The sequence below is a fragment of the Cetorhinus maximus genome, chromosome 1 (assembly GCF_964194155.1).
Source record: "Cetorhinus maximus chromosome 1, sCetMax3.hap1.1, whole genome shotgun sequence".
Lineage (NCBI taxonomy): Eukaryota > Metazoa > Chordata > Chondrichthyes > Lamniformes > Cetorhinidae > Cetorhinus > Cetorhinus maximus.
This window is the reverse complement of record NC_135879.1, coordinates 54,489,506-54,506,974: the sequence shown is the minus strand read 5'-3', so window position 1 is coordinate 54,506,974 and position 17,469 is coordinate 54,489,506. Positions and strand designations below refer to the sequence as shown.

The 17,469-nt window shown below is 44.7% G+C and overlaps 1 protein-coding gene across 1 annotated transcript in view; it reads left to right on the top strand.

Moving 5' to 3' along the window:
• Positions 1-17,469, top strand: part of frem3 (Fras1 related extracellular matrix 3) — a 237,422-nt gene that overhangs the window by 174,486 nt on the left and 45,467 nt on the right. Inside the window, exons 7-12 of the mRNA XM_078555493.1 lie at positions 425-574; positions 4,399-4,608; positions 4,718-4,915; positions 11,558-11,722; positions 11,810-11,992; positions 14,278-14,408. Of these exons, the coding sequence (XP_078411619.1) occupies positions 425-574; positions 4,399-4,608; positions 4,718-4,915; positions 11,558-11,722; positions 11,810-11,992; positions 14,278-14,408 (1,037 nt within the window). The remainder of the gene's footprint in view (positions 1-424; positions 575-4,398; positions 4,609-4,717; positions 4,916-11,557; positions 11,723-11,809; positions 11,993-14,277; positions 14,409-17,469) is intronic.

The following is a 17,469-nucleotide window of genomic DNA, read 5'->3' as shown; positions in this document are numbered from 1 at the left end:
AGGTTCAAAAGAGGGACATTTCAATTTTTTCTCTCTCTTTGCTCTTGGGCAAATAGATTTTTCCTATCAACGTAATGCCTAGCAGTCAGGCTTGGCTGTTTCAAAGAATAACTTTGAGTGGCAGCCCTATTCAATGAAGCTAATTACAACATCAGACAGGATAGGTAAAGGACATTGCTGATGGCAACATGATACCCTCCTTTCATCAGCATGCAGTAGCCACATGGATGTGTGATTAGAAGCTTCCTAAATCATCACCTTTTGCAACACTATCTGAGGGTTTTTCTGGATCAAAGATGACATTTCCCCTCAGTAGAAATACAGTTGTGGATTGAAGTTATGTGGAAGAGCCTCAGAACCTTTCTTTTTAAGCATTGTGCTGGGTTTTCACCATCTGTTGTTTCTGTCCGGTTCCTGTGCACAGAACCTGCATTCTACTTTGGAGACACAGAATATCAGGTCGATGAAAGCGCTGGCTATGTGGAGGTGCGTGTCTGGAGGACAGGAACTGACCTGTCGAAGACTGCTACTGTCACTGTGCGTTCCCGCAAAACTGAACCAATGTCGGCAGAAGGTGTGTGAACCTACAAGCCTAATAGTGATGTTTTCCATGTTGCATGATTTATTAACGATTTAATTTGAGCTTGATGTTAGAATTGTATTACTTGTGGAGGTGAATTTATTCTTTCGAATCCCGAACTGCACCGTCTTCTGCAACTTCACCCTTCCTCATGTGGAAACCTAGACAGTGCTTAACCAAGTCTGATCTTGTCTTTACTCACATCTACTTTTGATCTTTCAAGCAGTGGTCACTGGACAATAATTGTGTACCAAAGGTTGATTTTTATTTTTGCTTTCCGAATCCCCTAGGCTACAGCAGGTCGTCCGTTCCCTGTGGTGGTGAATTTCACTGACAGATATGCAACCTGAACTCACCAGTCAATCTTTTTGTTATTATTCCAACCAGTGAAACATCACTGAGATCAGTGTAACGCTCTTTGGTCAAAGTGAAACCCTCTCCCACTTATAACAGAATCCAAACTGCTCTTTTGCTCTTCGTCTAACTGGGAATTAGTAACAGACATGCACTAAAGATTGGCAATCACAGAGCCAAAATCTACATTTCAGAATTTCAGCAAAAGAGCAAATTTTTCTGAAATTAGAAATCATGCTTGGAAAATTGGATCTTAATAAACTGCCTGAATGGGTGTATAAACGGCAAATGAATTTTAATATAGATATGTGTGAGGTGGTACATTTTGGGAGGAGAAATTACTGGGCCATATACTTGTTGGAAAATATGTATCTAAATGGGTAAAGGAACAAAGAGATCTAGTGGGTACTGATTCACAAATTATTAATAGTAGCAATTCAGGTTAACAGGGCAGCAAAAAAGCAACCAAAGCACTGGGGTTAATTTCTAGTGGAATAGAACTTAAAGGCAGAGAAGTTATGTTAAATTTGTACAGATTCTTGTTTAGACCACAGTGGGAGCATTGTGTGCAGTTCTGATCTCCATATTAAAAAGATTATAGAGGCAATAGAGAAGGTGCAGATATGATTTACCAAAACTGAGGGGTCCAGGAGAGGCTTTTGTTTTCTCTAGAAAGAAGAAACCTGAGGAATGTCCAGATAGAGGTCTTTCAAATTAAAAAGAGGTTTGATAGGGTATACGAAGAGAAAATGTTTCCACTTGTAAGGAGTCCAAAACTAGTGGCCATGAATATAAGATAGGAACAAATAAATCGAATAAAAGATATTCATAACCGAGGCATCTGTTGGCAATGGTGGAGTGATGGCAATGGTGGAATGACGGCAATGGTGGAGTGATGGCAGTGATGGAGTGACGGCAATGGTGGAGTGACGGCAATGTTGGAGTGATGGCAGTGGTGGAGTGATGGCAGTGGTGGAGTGAAGGCAGTGGTGGAGAGATGGCAAAGGTGGAGTGATGGGAATGGTGGAGTGACGGCAGTGGTGGATTGACGGCAGTGGTGGATTGACGGTGATGGTGAAGCAATGGGAATGGTGGAATGACGGCAATGGTGGAGTGATGGCAGTGATGGAATGACGGCAATGGTGGAGTGATGGGAATGGTGGAGTGACGGCAGTGGTGGACTGATGGGAATGGTGGAGTGACGGCAGTAGTGAAGTGACGGCATTGGTGGAGTGATGGGAATGGTGGAGAGATGGGAATGGTGGTGTGTTGACAGTGGTGGAGTGATGGGAATTGTGAAGCGATGGCAATGTTGGAGTGATGGGAATGGTGGAGTGGTGGGAATGGTGGAGTGATGACAGTGGTGTAGTGATGGGAATGGTGGAGTGACGGCAGTGGTGGATTGACGGCAAAGGTGGAGCAATGGGAATGGCGGAGTGACGGGAATTGTGGAGTGATGGGACTGGTGGAGTGATGGCAGTGGTGGATTGATGGCATTGGTGGAGTGATGGGAATGGTGGAGTTACGGCAGTAGTGAAGTGATGGAAATGTTGGAATGACGGCAGTGGTGGAGTGATGAGAATGGTGGAGTGTTGGCAGTGGTGGAGTGACGGCATTGGTGGAGTGATGTGAATGGTGGTGTGACGGCAGTGGTGGAGTGACGGCATTCGTGGAGTGATGGGAATGGTGAATGACGGCAGTGGTGGAGTGACGGCAGTGGTGGAGTGATGGGAATGGTGGACTGATGGCAGTGGTGGAGTGATGGCAGTGGTGGAGTGATGGGAATGGTGGAGTGATGATAGTGATGGAGTGATGGCAGTGGTAGACTGATGGCAATGATGGAGTGATGATAGTGATGGAGTGATGGCAGTGCTGGACTGATGGCAATGATGGAGTGATGGGAATGGTGGAGTGACGGAAATGGTGGAGTGATAGCAATGTTGGAGTGGCGGCAGTGGTGGAGTGATGGAAATGGTAGAGTGATGGCAGTGGTGGAGTGATGGGAATGGTGGAGTGATGGGAATGGTGGAGTGATGGGAATGGTGGTGTGTTGACAGTGGTGGAGTGATGGGAATTGTGGAGCGATGGCAGTGGTGGAGTGATGGAAATGGTGGAGTGATGGCAATGTTGGAGTGATGGGAATTGCGGAGTGATGGGAATGGCGGAGTGATGGGAATGGTAGAGTGATGGGAATAGTGGAGTGATGGGAATGGTGGAGTGATGGGAATGGCGGAGTAATGGGAACATTGGAGTAACGGCAGTGGTGGGGTGATGGCAATGGTGGAGTGATGGGAATGGTGGAGTGATGGCAGTGGTGGAGTGACGGCATTGGTGGAGTGACGGCAGTGGTGGAGTGATGGCAGTGGTGGAGTGATGGGAATGGTGGAGTGATGGCAGTGGTGGAGTGATGGCAATGGTTGAGTGATGGGAATGGTGGAGTGATGGGAATGGTGGAGTGATGGCAGTGGTGGAGTGATGGCAATGGTGGAGTGATGAGGATGGTGGAGTGATGGCAGTGGTGGAGTGATGGCAGTGGTGGAGTGATGGCAATGGTGGAGTGATGGGAATGGTGGAGTGATGGCAGTGGTGGAGTGACGGCAGTGGTGGAGTGATGGGAATGGTGGAGTGATGGCAGTGATGGAGTGATGGCAATGGTTGAGTGATGGGAATGGTGGTGTGATGGGAATGGTGGAGTGATGGCAGTGGTGGAGTGACAGCAGTGGTTGAGTGATCTAAAACAGGGTTGCATAAGAGGCCAGAATTGGAAGTCCTCAAACATTTCAGAAGGTTATAGGACTGGGGAGATAATTGTGTTAGGGAGGGGCGAGGCCATGCTCTAGTTTTACATAGCTCATGCTAGTCCTGTGTATCTTTTCTTAAGATAACTGTGGAAACATATAATAATTTGCCATCTGTCGAAACATATAAGGAAATGTCAAGAACTTAAATTTTCAACGTGCTTTAGAACATCTTTCGGAAACTCACCAAAATCGCTTCACACAATTTGAATTGCAGTCACTGTTATCTCCTACACAAATCCAGCATCTATGTTTACATCTAACAGTTTCCCACAGGCTGCAGTGACTACTATATCTATATGAATGGTATTAATTGAGCAAAGACTGTTGATCGGGCTATCAGGTGAATTTGTTGCTAAGCACTACCATGGAGTCTTTAATGTCTAGCTGAACAGACAAACATGGCTGCTGCCTTATCCAAAGAGCTATTCCTAGGATCATGCATCATTTGCTCAGTACTGCAGTGAAGTGTGAGCCTAGTTTTGTGTTCAAGTCCTAGAATGAACCCACAACCTGCTGGTTTCGGGGGGCAAGTATGACCAGCTGAGTTAAGTGGTCATACTGCAAGGCATAAACCTTAAAGGTGGCTTTGTAAAAATCTTACTTGTTTCATCATATGAGAAACAGAAGCACAATAATGCAAATCACCTGATTGTTTTTTACAAGCTGGAGTTGATTATGTTGGAATCAGCCGGAACCTGGACTTTGCCCCCGGCGTCACGATGCAGACTTTCCGCGTTACTGTCCTGGATGACCTGGGCCAGCCTGTCCTCGAGGGGCCTGAGAGTTTTGAGCTTGTGCTCCGTATGCCAATGAATGCAGTGCTTGGTGAACCCAGCAAGACCACAGTGACCATTAATGATTCCACATCTGACTGTAAGTGCGGAATAAGAAACCAATTGTCCCACCTATCCTCTCAACTGCACCCTCTGGTGTTTCTCATTTTAACAAAAGCATCTTTCTTTTCCTTCGTGTGTGTCTTCAGTGCCCAAGATGCAGTTTAAAGAATCTCAGTATGTAGGAAAAGAAAAAGCTGGCAAGATTACTGCTGTTGTGTACCGCAGTGGAGACATCAGTTATAAGTCGACAGTGCGTTGTTATACTCGCCAAGGCACTGCTCAGGTAATGAGTGATTATGAGGAAAGGCCAAACACAGATGATTCCATCATTACTTTCCAACCCGGTAAGTAGTCAGTATTAACAGTGTAATTCCTTGAAAATTCCTTGGACTGTGAACAGTGAACAGCTGATGTTCCAATGCGTATCTTTGCATTGTGTGTTTTATGATGTGTGCTTGTCTACATTTTTCACTACACAGTTCTTTTCAAATCCCATATACACCATCGGGATGAATGTGCCGGACAGAGAACCTGTGCTTCTCATCAGGGAGAGTAAGGGAACATGTAGTGAGCAAGACACTCTGGGTATTCTCCAAGTGACAGACCCCAGTTCAGCATTTAGTGAGTCAGCATAGAATCACAAACAAGGGAGGAGATAATGAATGAGATAGCAGAAGGGAATATGAAAAGGACAAAGAAAGAAGAGACTCAGGGTCCTGAAGCTTCATTCGAGGAGGGTGTTCTCCTAACCTCTGACTGTAATTTCAGTGGTAATTTGTGGCAACCCCAGCAAAATGGCATTCCAATCTGTTCTCCGGGGTCCTGGCTGTTTCACCACTGAAGTTATAGCAGGAAACTGGGAGAATGCCAATAAAATTTCCGACGCCTTGCTTTTAAGAATTATGACTGAAATACACCCTAAATTTATGTGCAAATATTATCATAATGACACTTAAGACATTCATTTGAATTCCCTTTCCCATTATTTTAATAAAGACAGTTACTTCAAATGAACATAAGCAATAGGAGCAGCAGCAGACCATTTGGCCCCTCGAGCCTGCTCCCCCATTCAGTAAGATGATGACTGATCTGACTGTGACCTTAACTCCACTTTCCTGCCTGCCCCCCTCCCCTAAAATCCTTGACTCCATTGTAGATCAAAAATTTGTGTAACTCAACCTTGAATATATTCAATGCCCCAACCTCCACTGCTTTCTGGGGTAGAGCATTCCAAAGATTAATGACCCTCTGGGAGAAGAAATTCCTCCTCATCCACGTCTTAAATGGTCAACCACTTATTTTTAAACTGTTCCCCCTAGTTCTAGATTCTCCACAAGGGGAAACATTGTCTCAGAATCTACCCTGTCAAGACCCCACAGAAACTTATGGCCTCAATTTTCCCGTCAACGATTTGGGGGTGAGGCCCGCTCGCTGACAGGAAAAAGACATGGGATGACGTCAGGAGGAACCCCCGATGTCATCCCGGTCCCTTTAAATTTTTAGGAAGGCGGGCGGACAGCGAAATCAGCTGTCTGTCCGCCGACCTGTCAATGGCCAATTGAGGTCATTGACAGAGTAATTAAGATAATATAAAGACCTGCCCATTCAACCTTAAGGCTGGCGGGCAGGCCAGGAGCCCCAGCGGGCTTCTGATTACTCATGAAACCTCATCCACTGGCGGGATGAGGTTTCATGTCCGTTTTTAAAAAGTTTAATACATTTTATGTGATATTTATTAACATGTCCCATCTCGTGTGACATTGTCACATGAGGGGGACATGTTAATAATTTTTTAATTTTTCTATTTTTAAAGTTTTTTGGACTGTCAGTGATCTCCCTGAGACAGCATTTAGTCTCAGGGAGCAGTGTGCTCTTTCACACACATGTGTGCGAAAGAGCGCACTTTGATAGTTGGGGATTCCCTCCCCCCTGCACAGGAAGCTCTTGGCGCTTCCTGTTGGGCAGGCCGCTGGGCGGGCCTTAATTGGCCCGCCAATCAAAATGGCAGCGGGCCCCGTTTCGGCGGCGGAGTTCGGCACCCCACCCGCCGGTGGGGCCCGCACGCCCACCGAGGGCAAAATTCTGCCCTATATGTTTCAGTAAGATCACCGCTCATTCTTCTAAACGCCCTTGAATATAGGGTCAATCTGCTCAACCTTTCCTCATAAGGGGATAGGTTATCCCAGAAATCAACCTCGTGAACCTATCCTGAACTACCCCCAATGCAATTATATCCTTACTTAAGTAAGGAGACCAAAACTGTGTGCAGTACTCTAGGGGTAGTTTCCCTAATGCCTTATATAACTGTCGCAAGACTTCCCTACTTCTATACTCCACCCTCCCTGCAATAAAGACTAACATTCCATTTGCTTTCCTAATTACTTGCTGTACCTGCATGCTAACTTTTTGTGATTCATGTATGAGGACACCCAGATCTCTCTGTACCGCAGCATTCTGCAGACTCTGTCTATTTAAATAATATTCTGCTTTTCTAGTCTTCTTGCTAAGTGGACAACCTCACAAATTTTTGGCCACTCACGTAACCCTTCTGTATGCTTTTGCAGACTCTTTGTGTCCTCCTCACAGCTTGCTTTCCTACAATACACTAAGTCCCTTAATCCAAGTCATCAACATAGATTGTAAATAGCTGAGGCCCCAGTGCCGAACCCTGTCGCACTCCACTGGTAGCCATTTGCCAACATGAAAATGACCCATTTATCCTGACTCTCTGTTTCTTGTTAGTTAGCCAATCCTCTATCCATGCTGATATATTATGCCCAACCCATTATCTTGTGTAATAAACTTCTATGTGGCATCTTATTAAAATGCCTTTTGGAAATCCAAATAGACTGCATCTACTGGTTTCTCTTTATCCACACTGTTTGTTACATCCTCAAAGAACTCTAATAGATTTATCAAACACAGTTTTCCTTTCATAAAACCATGTTGACTCTGCCTGATTTTCTAAATGGATTCTAGCATTTTCCCAATGACAGAAGTTAGGTGAACTAGCTTATAATTTCTTACATTCTGTCTCTCTCCTTTCTTGAACAGAAGTGTTACATTTGCAGTTTTCCAATCTGTTGGAACCTTTCCAGAAACCAATGCATTCACTATCTCTGCAGCCACTTCTTTTAGACCCTAGGATGCAGACCATCAGGTCCAGGGGACTTGTCAGCCTTTAGTCCTGTTGGTTTTCTTAGTACTTTTCTCTAGTGATAGTGATTGTTTTAAGTCCCTACCTTCACCCCATGATTTTTTCCTGTCATTATTGGGATGCATTTTATGCCTTCTACCATGAAAACAGATGCAAGTACTTGTTCAAAGCCTCTGCCATTTTCTTGTTCCCCATTATTAATATGCCAGTGTCATCCTCTAAGGAGCCAATGTTCACTTTAGCTATTCTCTTCCTCTGGGATCTGGAATGATTCCCTGAGAATGTGGTGGAGGCTAGTTCACTTGAGGTATTCAAAAGATAATTAGAGTGTTAGCTGAAAAGGAAAAATGTGCAGGGTTGTGGGGAGAAGATGGGGGGATGGCAGTAGGTGAATTGCTCATTTAGGGATCTGGTGAAGACATGACAGGCCGAATGGCCTCCTTCAGCGCTATGACAATTTTATATTTCGAGCTTGTATATTCTAATTTTTCCCTCTTTTTTTTAGTCGTCTTTTGCTGGTTTCTAAAGTTTTCCCAATCTTCTGGCCTACCACTAACCTTTGCAGCATTGTATACCTTTTGTTTCAATTTAATACCTCCATAACTTCCTTAGTTAGCCACAGGTAGCAGCTGCTTCCTATAGAGTCTTTCTTTCTCAATAGAATATATCTTTGTAGAGAAATATGAAATGTATCCTTAAATGTCTGCTGCAGCTTCTTTACCATCTTACTTTTTAACCTGTTTTTCTAGTCTACTGTAGCCAACTCTGTCTGCATGCCTTTATAATTTCTGTTATTTAAGTTTACAGCATTGGTTTCAGATCCACACTTCTCACTCTCAAACTGAATGTGCAATTCTGTCATGTTATCACTCTTGCCACTCTATAGGATCCTTTACTATGGGCAGAATTTAGCCCTTGTTGGTTGGGCTGGGCAGGAGCGGGCAGGCGTGGAGCTGATCGGCTGTGCGCTGCCATTTAACGCGGGCGGGCCAATTAAGGCCCGCCCAGTGTGACGCACGGCTGGTAGCTCTCAGCGCTACCTGTGCAGGCGGGGGGAAGATGGAGAGTTGGGGCCTGCGTGAAAGAGCGCAGGAATCTCCCTGAGGCATGGATCTACCTCAGGGAGATTCAGTTGTTAGTACAAATTTTTAATAAATGATCTGAAAAATTATGTAAACATGTCCCCTCATGTGTCAAATGCGCTGGAGCATGTTTGTGCATCTCACAAATTTCATTTGATTATTTTATTAAACTTTCAGGAAACCTCATCCCGCCCATGGATGAGGTTTCCTGAAAAACACGAAGGCCGCTTGGGCTCTTCGCCTGCCCACCAACCTTAAAGCTGGACGGGCAGTGGTGTTAGTTAGCTTAAATAGTTTCCTAATGGCCTTAATAGAAATATCTAAATGACGCGCAATGACACTGGGACGCACGCCCAACGTCATCGCACATCATTTTGCGCGTCGGTGTGTCAGGCCCACCCCCGCACGCCAATGGCAATATTCTGGCCGATGAGATCATTAATTAAGCCTGTCTCATTACAGATTATCAGGTCTAAAATTGCTTTTTCCCATTGGTTCCAGGCTATATTATTTTTGAGAAATCGTCCAGAATACACTCTTTGGTCTCACCCCCAGGGCTACCTTGAAAATTTGATTTGTCCAATCTATATAAAGATTAAAATCACTCATGATTGCTGCAGTACCGTTCCTAAAAGCCCCCATTATTTCTTGATTTATACTCTGTCCTACCAGTGACTTCTTTCCCTTGATATTTCTTAATTCCACCCAAACTGATTTTACATAGTGGTCTTCTGTGCCCAGATCATTTCTCACTTTTGTACTGATCTTACCCTTTATTAACAGAGTTATTCCACCTCCTTTTCCTTTCTTCCTATCTTTCCAAAATGTCAAGTATCCTTGAATATTCATTTCCTAGCCTTAGTCACCTTGCAACCATGCATTTTTAAAGGCTATCATATCATATCCACTTATTTCAATTTGTGCAATCAATTCATCCATTTTGTTACAAAAGCTGCATGCCTTTAATTCTGTCCTTTTACCATTTTTCTCCATCCTGACCTTATTTGCTGGTTCACTCTTATTTTTGTATGTCCTGTCCCTTCCTTCTCACACTCTGGTTATCATTCTCCATGGGAAGAATTTTCCAGTCGGCGAGTGGGGGCGGGACCCGCTCGCCAACGCGTAAAATGACGCGGGGTGATGTCAGGCGGGCGCCTCGACATCACTGTGCATCACTTAGATTTTCATTTCGGTGGGCACACAGGCGAAGAGCCCAGGCAGCCTTCGCATTTTTCATGAAACCTCATCCATGGGACAATGAGGTTTCATGAAGTGTTTTAAAATTCAATAAAAATTATTTTAAAAATTCATTGGCATGTCCCAGCTCATCTGACACTGTCACATGAGGGGACATGTTTAAAACATTTTTTTTTCCTCTTTTTAAATTTTAAAACCTTAAACTGATCCCCCTGAGGCAGCTCTGTGCCTCAGGGAGATTTCTGTGCTCTTCTGTGCACATGCGCGAAAGAGCGCAGGCCCCGACTCAGGGAATCCACCCCCGCCTGCACAAGGAGCACTCAGCGCTTCTGGGCGAGCATCACGCTGGGCGGGCCTTAATTGGCCCACCCACATAAAATGGCGGCGCGGACCCGATCGGGGGTGCCAATCGGGTTCGCGCTCGCTCCTGCAAAACTCCCCCGACAGGAGGAAAATTCAGCCCGATATTGCTGCTCTGCACTTTTGCTTTGTTCTTTTTCGTTAACATTCCAAATCTCCCCTCACATTAACTCTCTCCTCTCGTCCCCGTGCATTTATTTTAAAGCCCTCTGTACAATCCAAGTGATATGATTCTCTAGGATACTGATCCCATTAGGGTTCAAGTGAAGGTCATCCCGATGATATAGCTCCCTTTTCCCCTAATGCTGGTGCCAAAGACCTATGGATCAAAAACCATTTCTCCCATCCCAATCTTTGAGCCACGCATTCAACTCTCTGATCTTATTTCCCCTATGCCAATGTCCTCATGACTCAGGTAGTAATTTAATTTTCCTCCAGCTGATCATACTCCCTTAGCAGAACCTCTTTCTTAGTCCTAAATATGTCATTGGTACCCACGTAGACCACAACAACTTGATCCTTCCCCTTCAACTCCAAGTCCCTTTCCACCCCGAAGATATGTCCTTAACAGTGGCACTGGGCAGTCAACATATCCTTCAGGCCTCACCTTCTCATGTGGAGAGAACAGTCTCTATCCCCCTAACTATACTGAAGGAATTTGTTTTGGTGGAGGGGGTCCAGTTGGTCCTATTGGTTCATAACTGTCAGCTACACTGAGCCCTGCATTTTCCAGCCTTGAATTCACTCCCTACTATCTGTCACTTTGGACATTTTCTGTTGAATTTTTGATTTTCTTTTTGGATCTGTATTTGCGTCAGTGACAGGTGTCAGCAAGCATTATACTCATGATGTATGATAAGGCTTAACAGTTTTGAATTTACTATTAATTACCAGGCTGTACTTCAACCAGTGTGACATTCAAATTGCTTTGTGGTGAAATACATTTATGTTTGACTTTAGTTGCTTGTAGAGCCATTTAATTAACTCCTTGTACTGATTCATATTTCTTTTTCACTTAAGTTGAGGCAATCAGACACCAATGCCTGTGCTGCTTTACTCCTTTGACGACACTCTTTGCATGAATATTAGTTTGCATAATGACTATACTGCAGGTTTTTGCCTGTGATTTTTGAAATGTTGGCCAAGTTTGTTAATGAGATTTCAACAGACATTGTGTCTTTGCTACCCAGGGGAGATAGAAAAGACCTGCACTGTACCTCTTGTGGATGATACCATTTATGAAGAAGAGGAGGAGTTCCGTCTGGTACTTGGGACACCCCAAAGTGAATCGCCATTTGGGGCTTCTGTGGGAGCGCAGAATGAAACTCTAATCACGGTCAAGGATGAAGGAGACAGTACGTTTCTGACTTGTGTAATCATTGTCCTTCTTTACTATTTTTGAAGGGAAATTGGTGACTGACACCTAACTTTGTTTTCAATAGAACCAATTATAAAGTTTTCTGAAACAAAGTACAGCATTCAAGAGCCTCAAGAATCTGGGGAATTAGCGATTGTAACAATCCCGGTGTTACGTCTGGGCGATGCATCAAAGGTCTCCATTGTACGAGTTCACACTAAAGATGGTTCAGCCACATCTGGTGAAGACTACAATCCATTATCTAAAGGTCGGAGAATGAACAGAGCAACTGACTGCTTGCTTTAAAATCTGCTGTGATTTTCTAGTTATAACTTAGTGTGAATTTTATTTTTAACATGCCAGCTTTACATTAATAAGTTAATGCAAATATTCTCAATCGGAGATGTGTCGCCCAGGGCGAGATTTTTGACTTTGAAGCAGGAATTGGGAATTTTCCCGATCCCGTGAACCTGCCTCTATCCTTTCAGTGCCCGTCTCTATATTTTCATCCTGAAAAGTTGGGCATGGGCTGGAGTTGGGGCTGCTGCCTCCCAGGCAGGCCCGGGCAGCAATAGAGGAAGGCAGATGGTGAGACTGGTAGGCTAGAAAGCTTTATTGGGACAGCAGCCCAGTTCTAATCATGGCTGTTACGCCCTCCAGCTTTCATTCCCCTACAACACCCCATGCCACCTCAGTGCACCCCTCATTTCTCCCATTTCCTCTCTGTGCCTACTCACTCAGAATTCACTAGCTGCAGAACAAATGAGACATATAATAACACTTGCAAGACTTTGAAATACCCATGAAATTAAAAAATATAAAAAATCTCTTTGAAAAGCATTGCCTTCTTACATTCTCATAAAACTGCCAATCACATGCAGTGAAAGTCCTTTTGAAGGAACACTTAATCTTCTGCACATCTCTTATCCAAATAAACACACAGACATTGAAAAACCAGTTCAAGGAATGATAAACTTATTACAAACTAATCAATCAAACAAAGTTAGCTGCACCATCCAAGTTGTGTAAACAACCCACCAAGGGCTGAATACACTAGTCAGTCTTGGAGCTCAGCCAAGTATTCATATTGAGGCCATCTGATAAAACAAGTGTCTGGTCATTTGTTCAGCCCACTTTTGTTGAGATGGTTAACAGAATGCCTCATCATGAATGCTTGGCTGAGCTCCAAGAATGGATAATGGGCTCAACCTGGTAGGGGATTGTTTACACATCAGCAAAGGGGACTGCTAGCTTTATTAGATACTTTTATTAGCTTGTAATATGTTTATATTTCTTTGAAATGTTTCTTCTTTGTTTGTTTATTTGGATAAGATTAAGTGATATTGAGAGGATTAAAATTTCTTCAGTGGGACATTCACTGCCTCTGTTTGATTGACTGTTTTATGAGAATGTAAGAGGGGAAGTGTTCTTCAAAATGACTTTAAAATGACTGATTCTTTTTGTTTATTTCATGAACATTTCAAAGATTTGCCAGTGTTATTATATGGCTCATTTGCTCTATACCTAGTGGATACTGGAAGGGCACTTCATAGAAGGTGTCAGGACATTAAATTAATGTGAAAATCAAGCCATAGAACAGCCAACATACTTTAATGTCTGATTCTCCATACTGCAGAATGCTGAAGAGGACTTTCTCCACTGGAAAAAGAATTCTGATGTATCTGAACCATTACACAGTGCTGGAAAATTTAATGGTCTCTTACTTTTTAAGGACAAAGCCCAATGATCAATCACTGTATTGAAAAAACACTTAAAGTCATACAAAACATTAAACACATACTTAAATACTTTTAAAAAATCACATTATCATACACCATCTGAACACCTTTTAAACTTATCTGCCAAAAGGTTCCAGACTCCAGAGTAGAGTCCCCAGTGGTTCACAACTCCTCTAGGAGCTGTGAACCACGCATCCTGCAGCAGTCAGCCTGGCTTAATCAAAGTTGAGAGGGAGGTTTCTGAAATGCCCACCCCCACAATGGAGGCAGCAAGGAGTGCTGCATGCAGACGTGCTACACACACCCTATCCCATACTGGCAAAAATTGCAGGAATGAGAATAGGGGCAGGAATCCCAGATTCAGGTCCAGCCCACTATTTTTAAATCCCTTCTGCCTACGTTCTGACACAATGGATGTATGAAAATCCAGCCCCCAATTAGATATTTCTCTAAAAAATACCCCGGGCATCTGCAGCATTTTGTTTTTGTTTTACATATATTTCTACATATATTGCCAACAATTTGTATGCAAAACCCAAACTTGTTCCAATTTTACAAACATTAATTGAATTTTGTGGTTGTAAGTGAGGCGGTAACTATAGATGGTCTGAATTAACATCAAAAGCAGTACAAAAATGTTCCACTTTCTTAAAGGGCTCAATAAACAGTGCCACCATGGACTGATCGGACCTTTTCAGAGCAATCATTCTTTCATAAACATTAATGCAGACCAGTTTCAGATCTAAAGACTAGATGGTATCACCAATCTAATAAGGAGAAGCTGATGTTGTTTTTCATGTGGCTTTTATTTCAGATATTGAGTTTAAGGAAGGGGAAACTGAACATTTTATAGAGATAGAAGTTGTGTATGATGGAGAGCGGGAAATGAGAGAAGCTTTTACTGTTCACTTGAAGCCTGATGAGAACATGGTGGCTGAAACACAGGTAATGGCTTGTCCCACTGCTGCTGATGGCTGGGCTTCTGCACAATGGGCTTGACAAATCTTCCTGTGAGTCTGTGCCTCTGCTCAGTTTTTGTCTACAGTTTTGAAGTTCATACATATGGCTCTGTGCACAATATTACTGGAAAATAATTAATCCCATGCAAGTAAATTTTTTTGCAAACCATGCTTTGGTTTAAAAATCAATCAAGTTTAAGTCAAGGGGAAGAATCTTGTCGGGTGGGCTTGGCGGGGGCGGGCAGGTGCGGCCGGGAAGCTGCCCGTGATCGGGGCCAATTAAGACCTGCCCGGCGTGAACCGCGTGCGGCAGCACTCAGCGCTGTCTGTGGGGGCAGTGCGAGTGGGGCAAGCGCGAACTTCATGCATGTGCGTGAGTGCGTGCTTGCAAATCTCCCTGAGGCATAGGTATGCCTGAGGGAGATAAACAGATTTTTTTTTAAAATGAAGATTTTATAAATATTATAAAACATGCCCCCTCATGTGACTCTGCCACATGAGCAGGGACATGTTATTAATTAAATTTTAAATTTTTTAATTTTATTTTTATTTGCGTTTGGAAACCTCATCCCGCTCGTGGATGAAGTTTCCAAAAATGTGCAAAGGCTGCTTGGCCTTTTTGCCTGCCTGCCAACCGCAAGGTTGGATGGGCAGCAAAATATTTCTTTTAATTAACTTCTTAGTTGCCTTAATAGGACTTTTAATTGTCGGCAGGCGTGCTGTTGACTCCGGCGTGCGCCCGCTGACCGAAATATTGCGCAATGACGTTGGGACATTCACACGACCTCATCGCGCATCATTTTATGCTCGGTCGGGACAGGCCTGTGCCCACCTGCCGAGCTAAAAATTTTGCCCAAGGGGTTGATAAGATTATGGGTTTCCATCCAGTGCCTGGATGGAGTTGACAAAATCATGACTGAGAAATTTGATTGCGCAGCATGCATTTTCTGGTCACTAACAGACTTACTGAGGCCTCAGTATGGCAGGAAAGAGGCAGGCACACATTCCCAGCCAGAAGTGCACCATCCGCCATACTGAGAAATGGTGAAAAAAATTCCTCTTGCAGTGCCCATGCCTGGAAAATGCATTGGGCCTTTGGTACCTGCAAAAGTGAGCACACACAAATTTCTAAGCCCTGACTTTAATTTGGTAAGAAGCCTTGTTCAACAAAGGAACACCTTGCTTTGATTTCCAATTTTGAAGTTCACAGGGTATGAGAGATATATTTTGGGTAACCTGCCTCGAACTCTTCCTGCTTCACTGCCCTGCAGCCCTGGGAGACCCTGTGGCTGATAAGCGAAACCCCGCACATTAGTTTTGTCACAAAAAGTTCAAGTTTAATATCACTTGTGTGAGTTATCAAAGTGTTGAGTCGTTAATTATCTGGCATAAGTTAAAGGCCTGTAGTGAAGTGAAATCTGCTGTATTGACATTCCATCATAGTCTACTTTTTATTGTTAATGGTTTGTAGTTTATCGGCTAAGTCACATGGTCTGACGTGAGCACTTGTAATTTCCACGAGGACTCTCCCAGTTGCTCACTGTATCTTCAATGGAAGAATGAATGAAAACTGTTTAGATTGTTTCTGGGGATTGTGCCCACCTTCTCGCAAAGTTACAGTGGGAGGTCAGGGAACGTTCCCTGGAATTTCTACTTATAAGCCTGAATTTTTCCCTTGTTGGGCGCATGCGATCGGTGGGCCCGGGAGCGGTGGTGAAACAGGCCCCTGACCGCGATCGGCCCCCGACCGTGAGTTCATGCTGGCTGCCGAATAAATGGCCGGCCAGCGTGAAACACCCGCTAAAAAGCTCAGCGCTGCCACGGTGGGGGTGGGAAGAGGCTGGGCCTGACATCACCATGGGCCCAGGTGAATACTTCGAGAGAGCTCCCTGAAGGCAGACAGCTGCCTCAGAGAGCCTCAGGGAGCTGCAGACCTGCAAACAATAAAATAAAGCTCTAAGCCAGAATTTTCCTGTTGTCGCACGTGGGCGGGCCCCGCACACTCGCACGTAAAGTGATGCGCAGCGATGTTGGGCGAGTGTCCTGATGTCACCGCGCACCATCGCGATATTTCGTTGGGTGGGCGCGCAATGATCTCCAGTGCGTACCCACCATTAATTAATGGGCCACTTAAGGCCCTTGAGGCGCCAATTGATGGCAATTTTTCGGCACCCATGCGCTCTTCGGGTCAATGGGCAGGCGGGTAGGACACATTTGTATAAACCTCATCCACAGGCAGGATAAGAGGGCTCATTGGGGTCGCGAGTGTGCTCTGTCAAATATTGATGTTTCAAAGTTACTGGTAACTTGCCTGTGTGATCTGCAATACTTCAAAATGCAAACCAGCTGCTTGGTCTGGACTCACAACCTTCAGGTCAGCATTCTGCACTGAGGAATCTTTTTTGGGGCCTGCAGGTTTCAGGAAGCCTCCCCTTTGCCTGGGAATGGGAGCTGAACTCTCCGCTGGAGGCACCTCCTCTGAGGAGAAAGGGAGGGCTAGAAGGGGGAGGAGGCCAGGAGTTCACATTCAGCCTCCAGGGGAACCACCTTTGGGAGGCCAGGTGCAGGCACAAGGGGCGCAGGGCCAAGAGGTAGTCCAAGGCGGAAGGGGCCGCAGACGACACCACTATCCTGCTGCCAGGGTTTACAGGCGGTGAAGAAGCCACCTCAATATGTCTGAAGTGCAGTGCCAAAGGAGGCTCCATCTCTCAAGAGAGACAGTCAACTATATCTGTCAGATGATCGGCCCTGAGATCTCCGCTAACTGTGTGGGTGGACACCCCATGCCAGCGACTCTAAAGGTCACAGCTGCCATCAACTTCTATGCCTCTGGCTCCTTCCAGGGCTCGGTGGGTGATCTTTGCGGTGTCTCCCAATCAGCTGTCCACACTTGTGTCAAGCAGGTTACAGATGCTCTGTTAAGGCATGCATTGACCTTTATCCACTACCGTTAAGAACAGGCAAGCCAGACACAGCGAGCCAGAGGCTTTGCAGCCATTGCTGGCTTCCCCCGTGTCCAGGGTGCAATAGACTGCACACATGTGGCC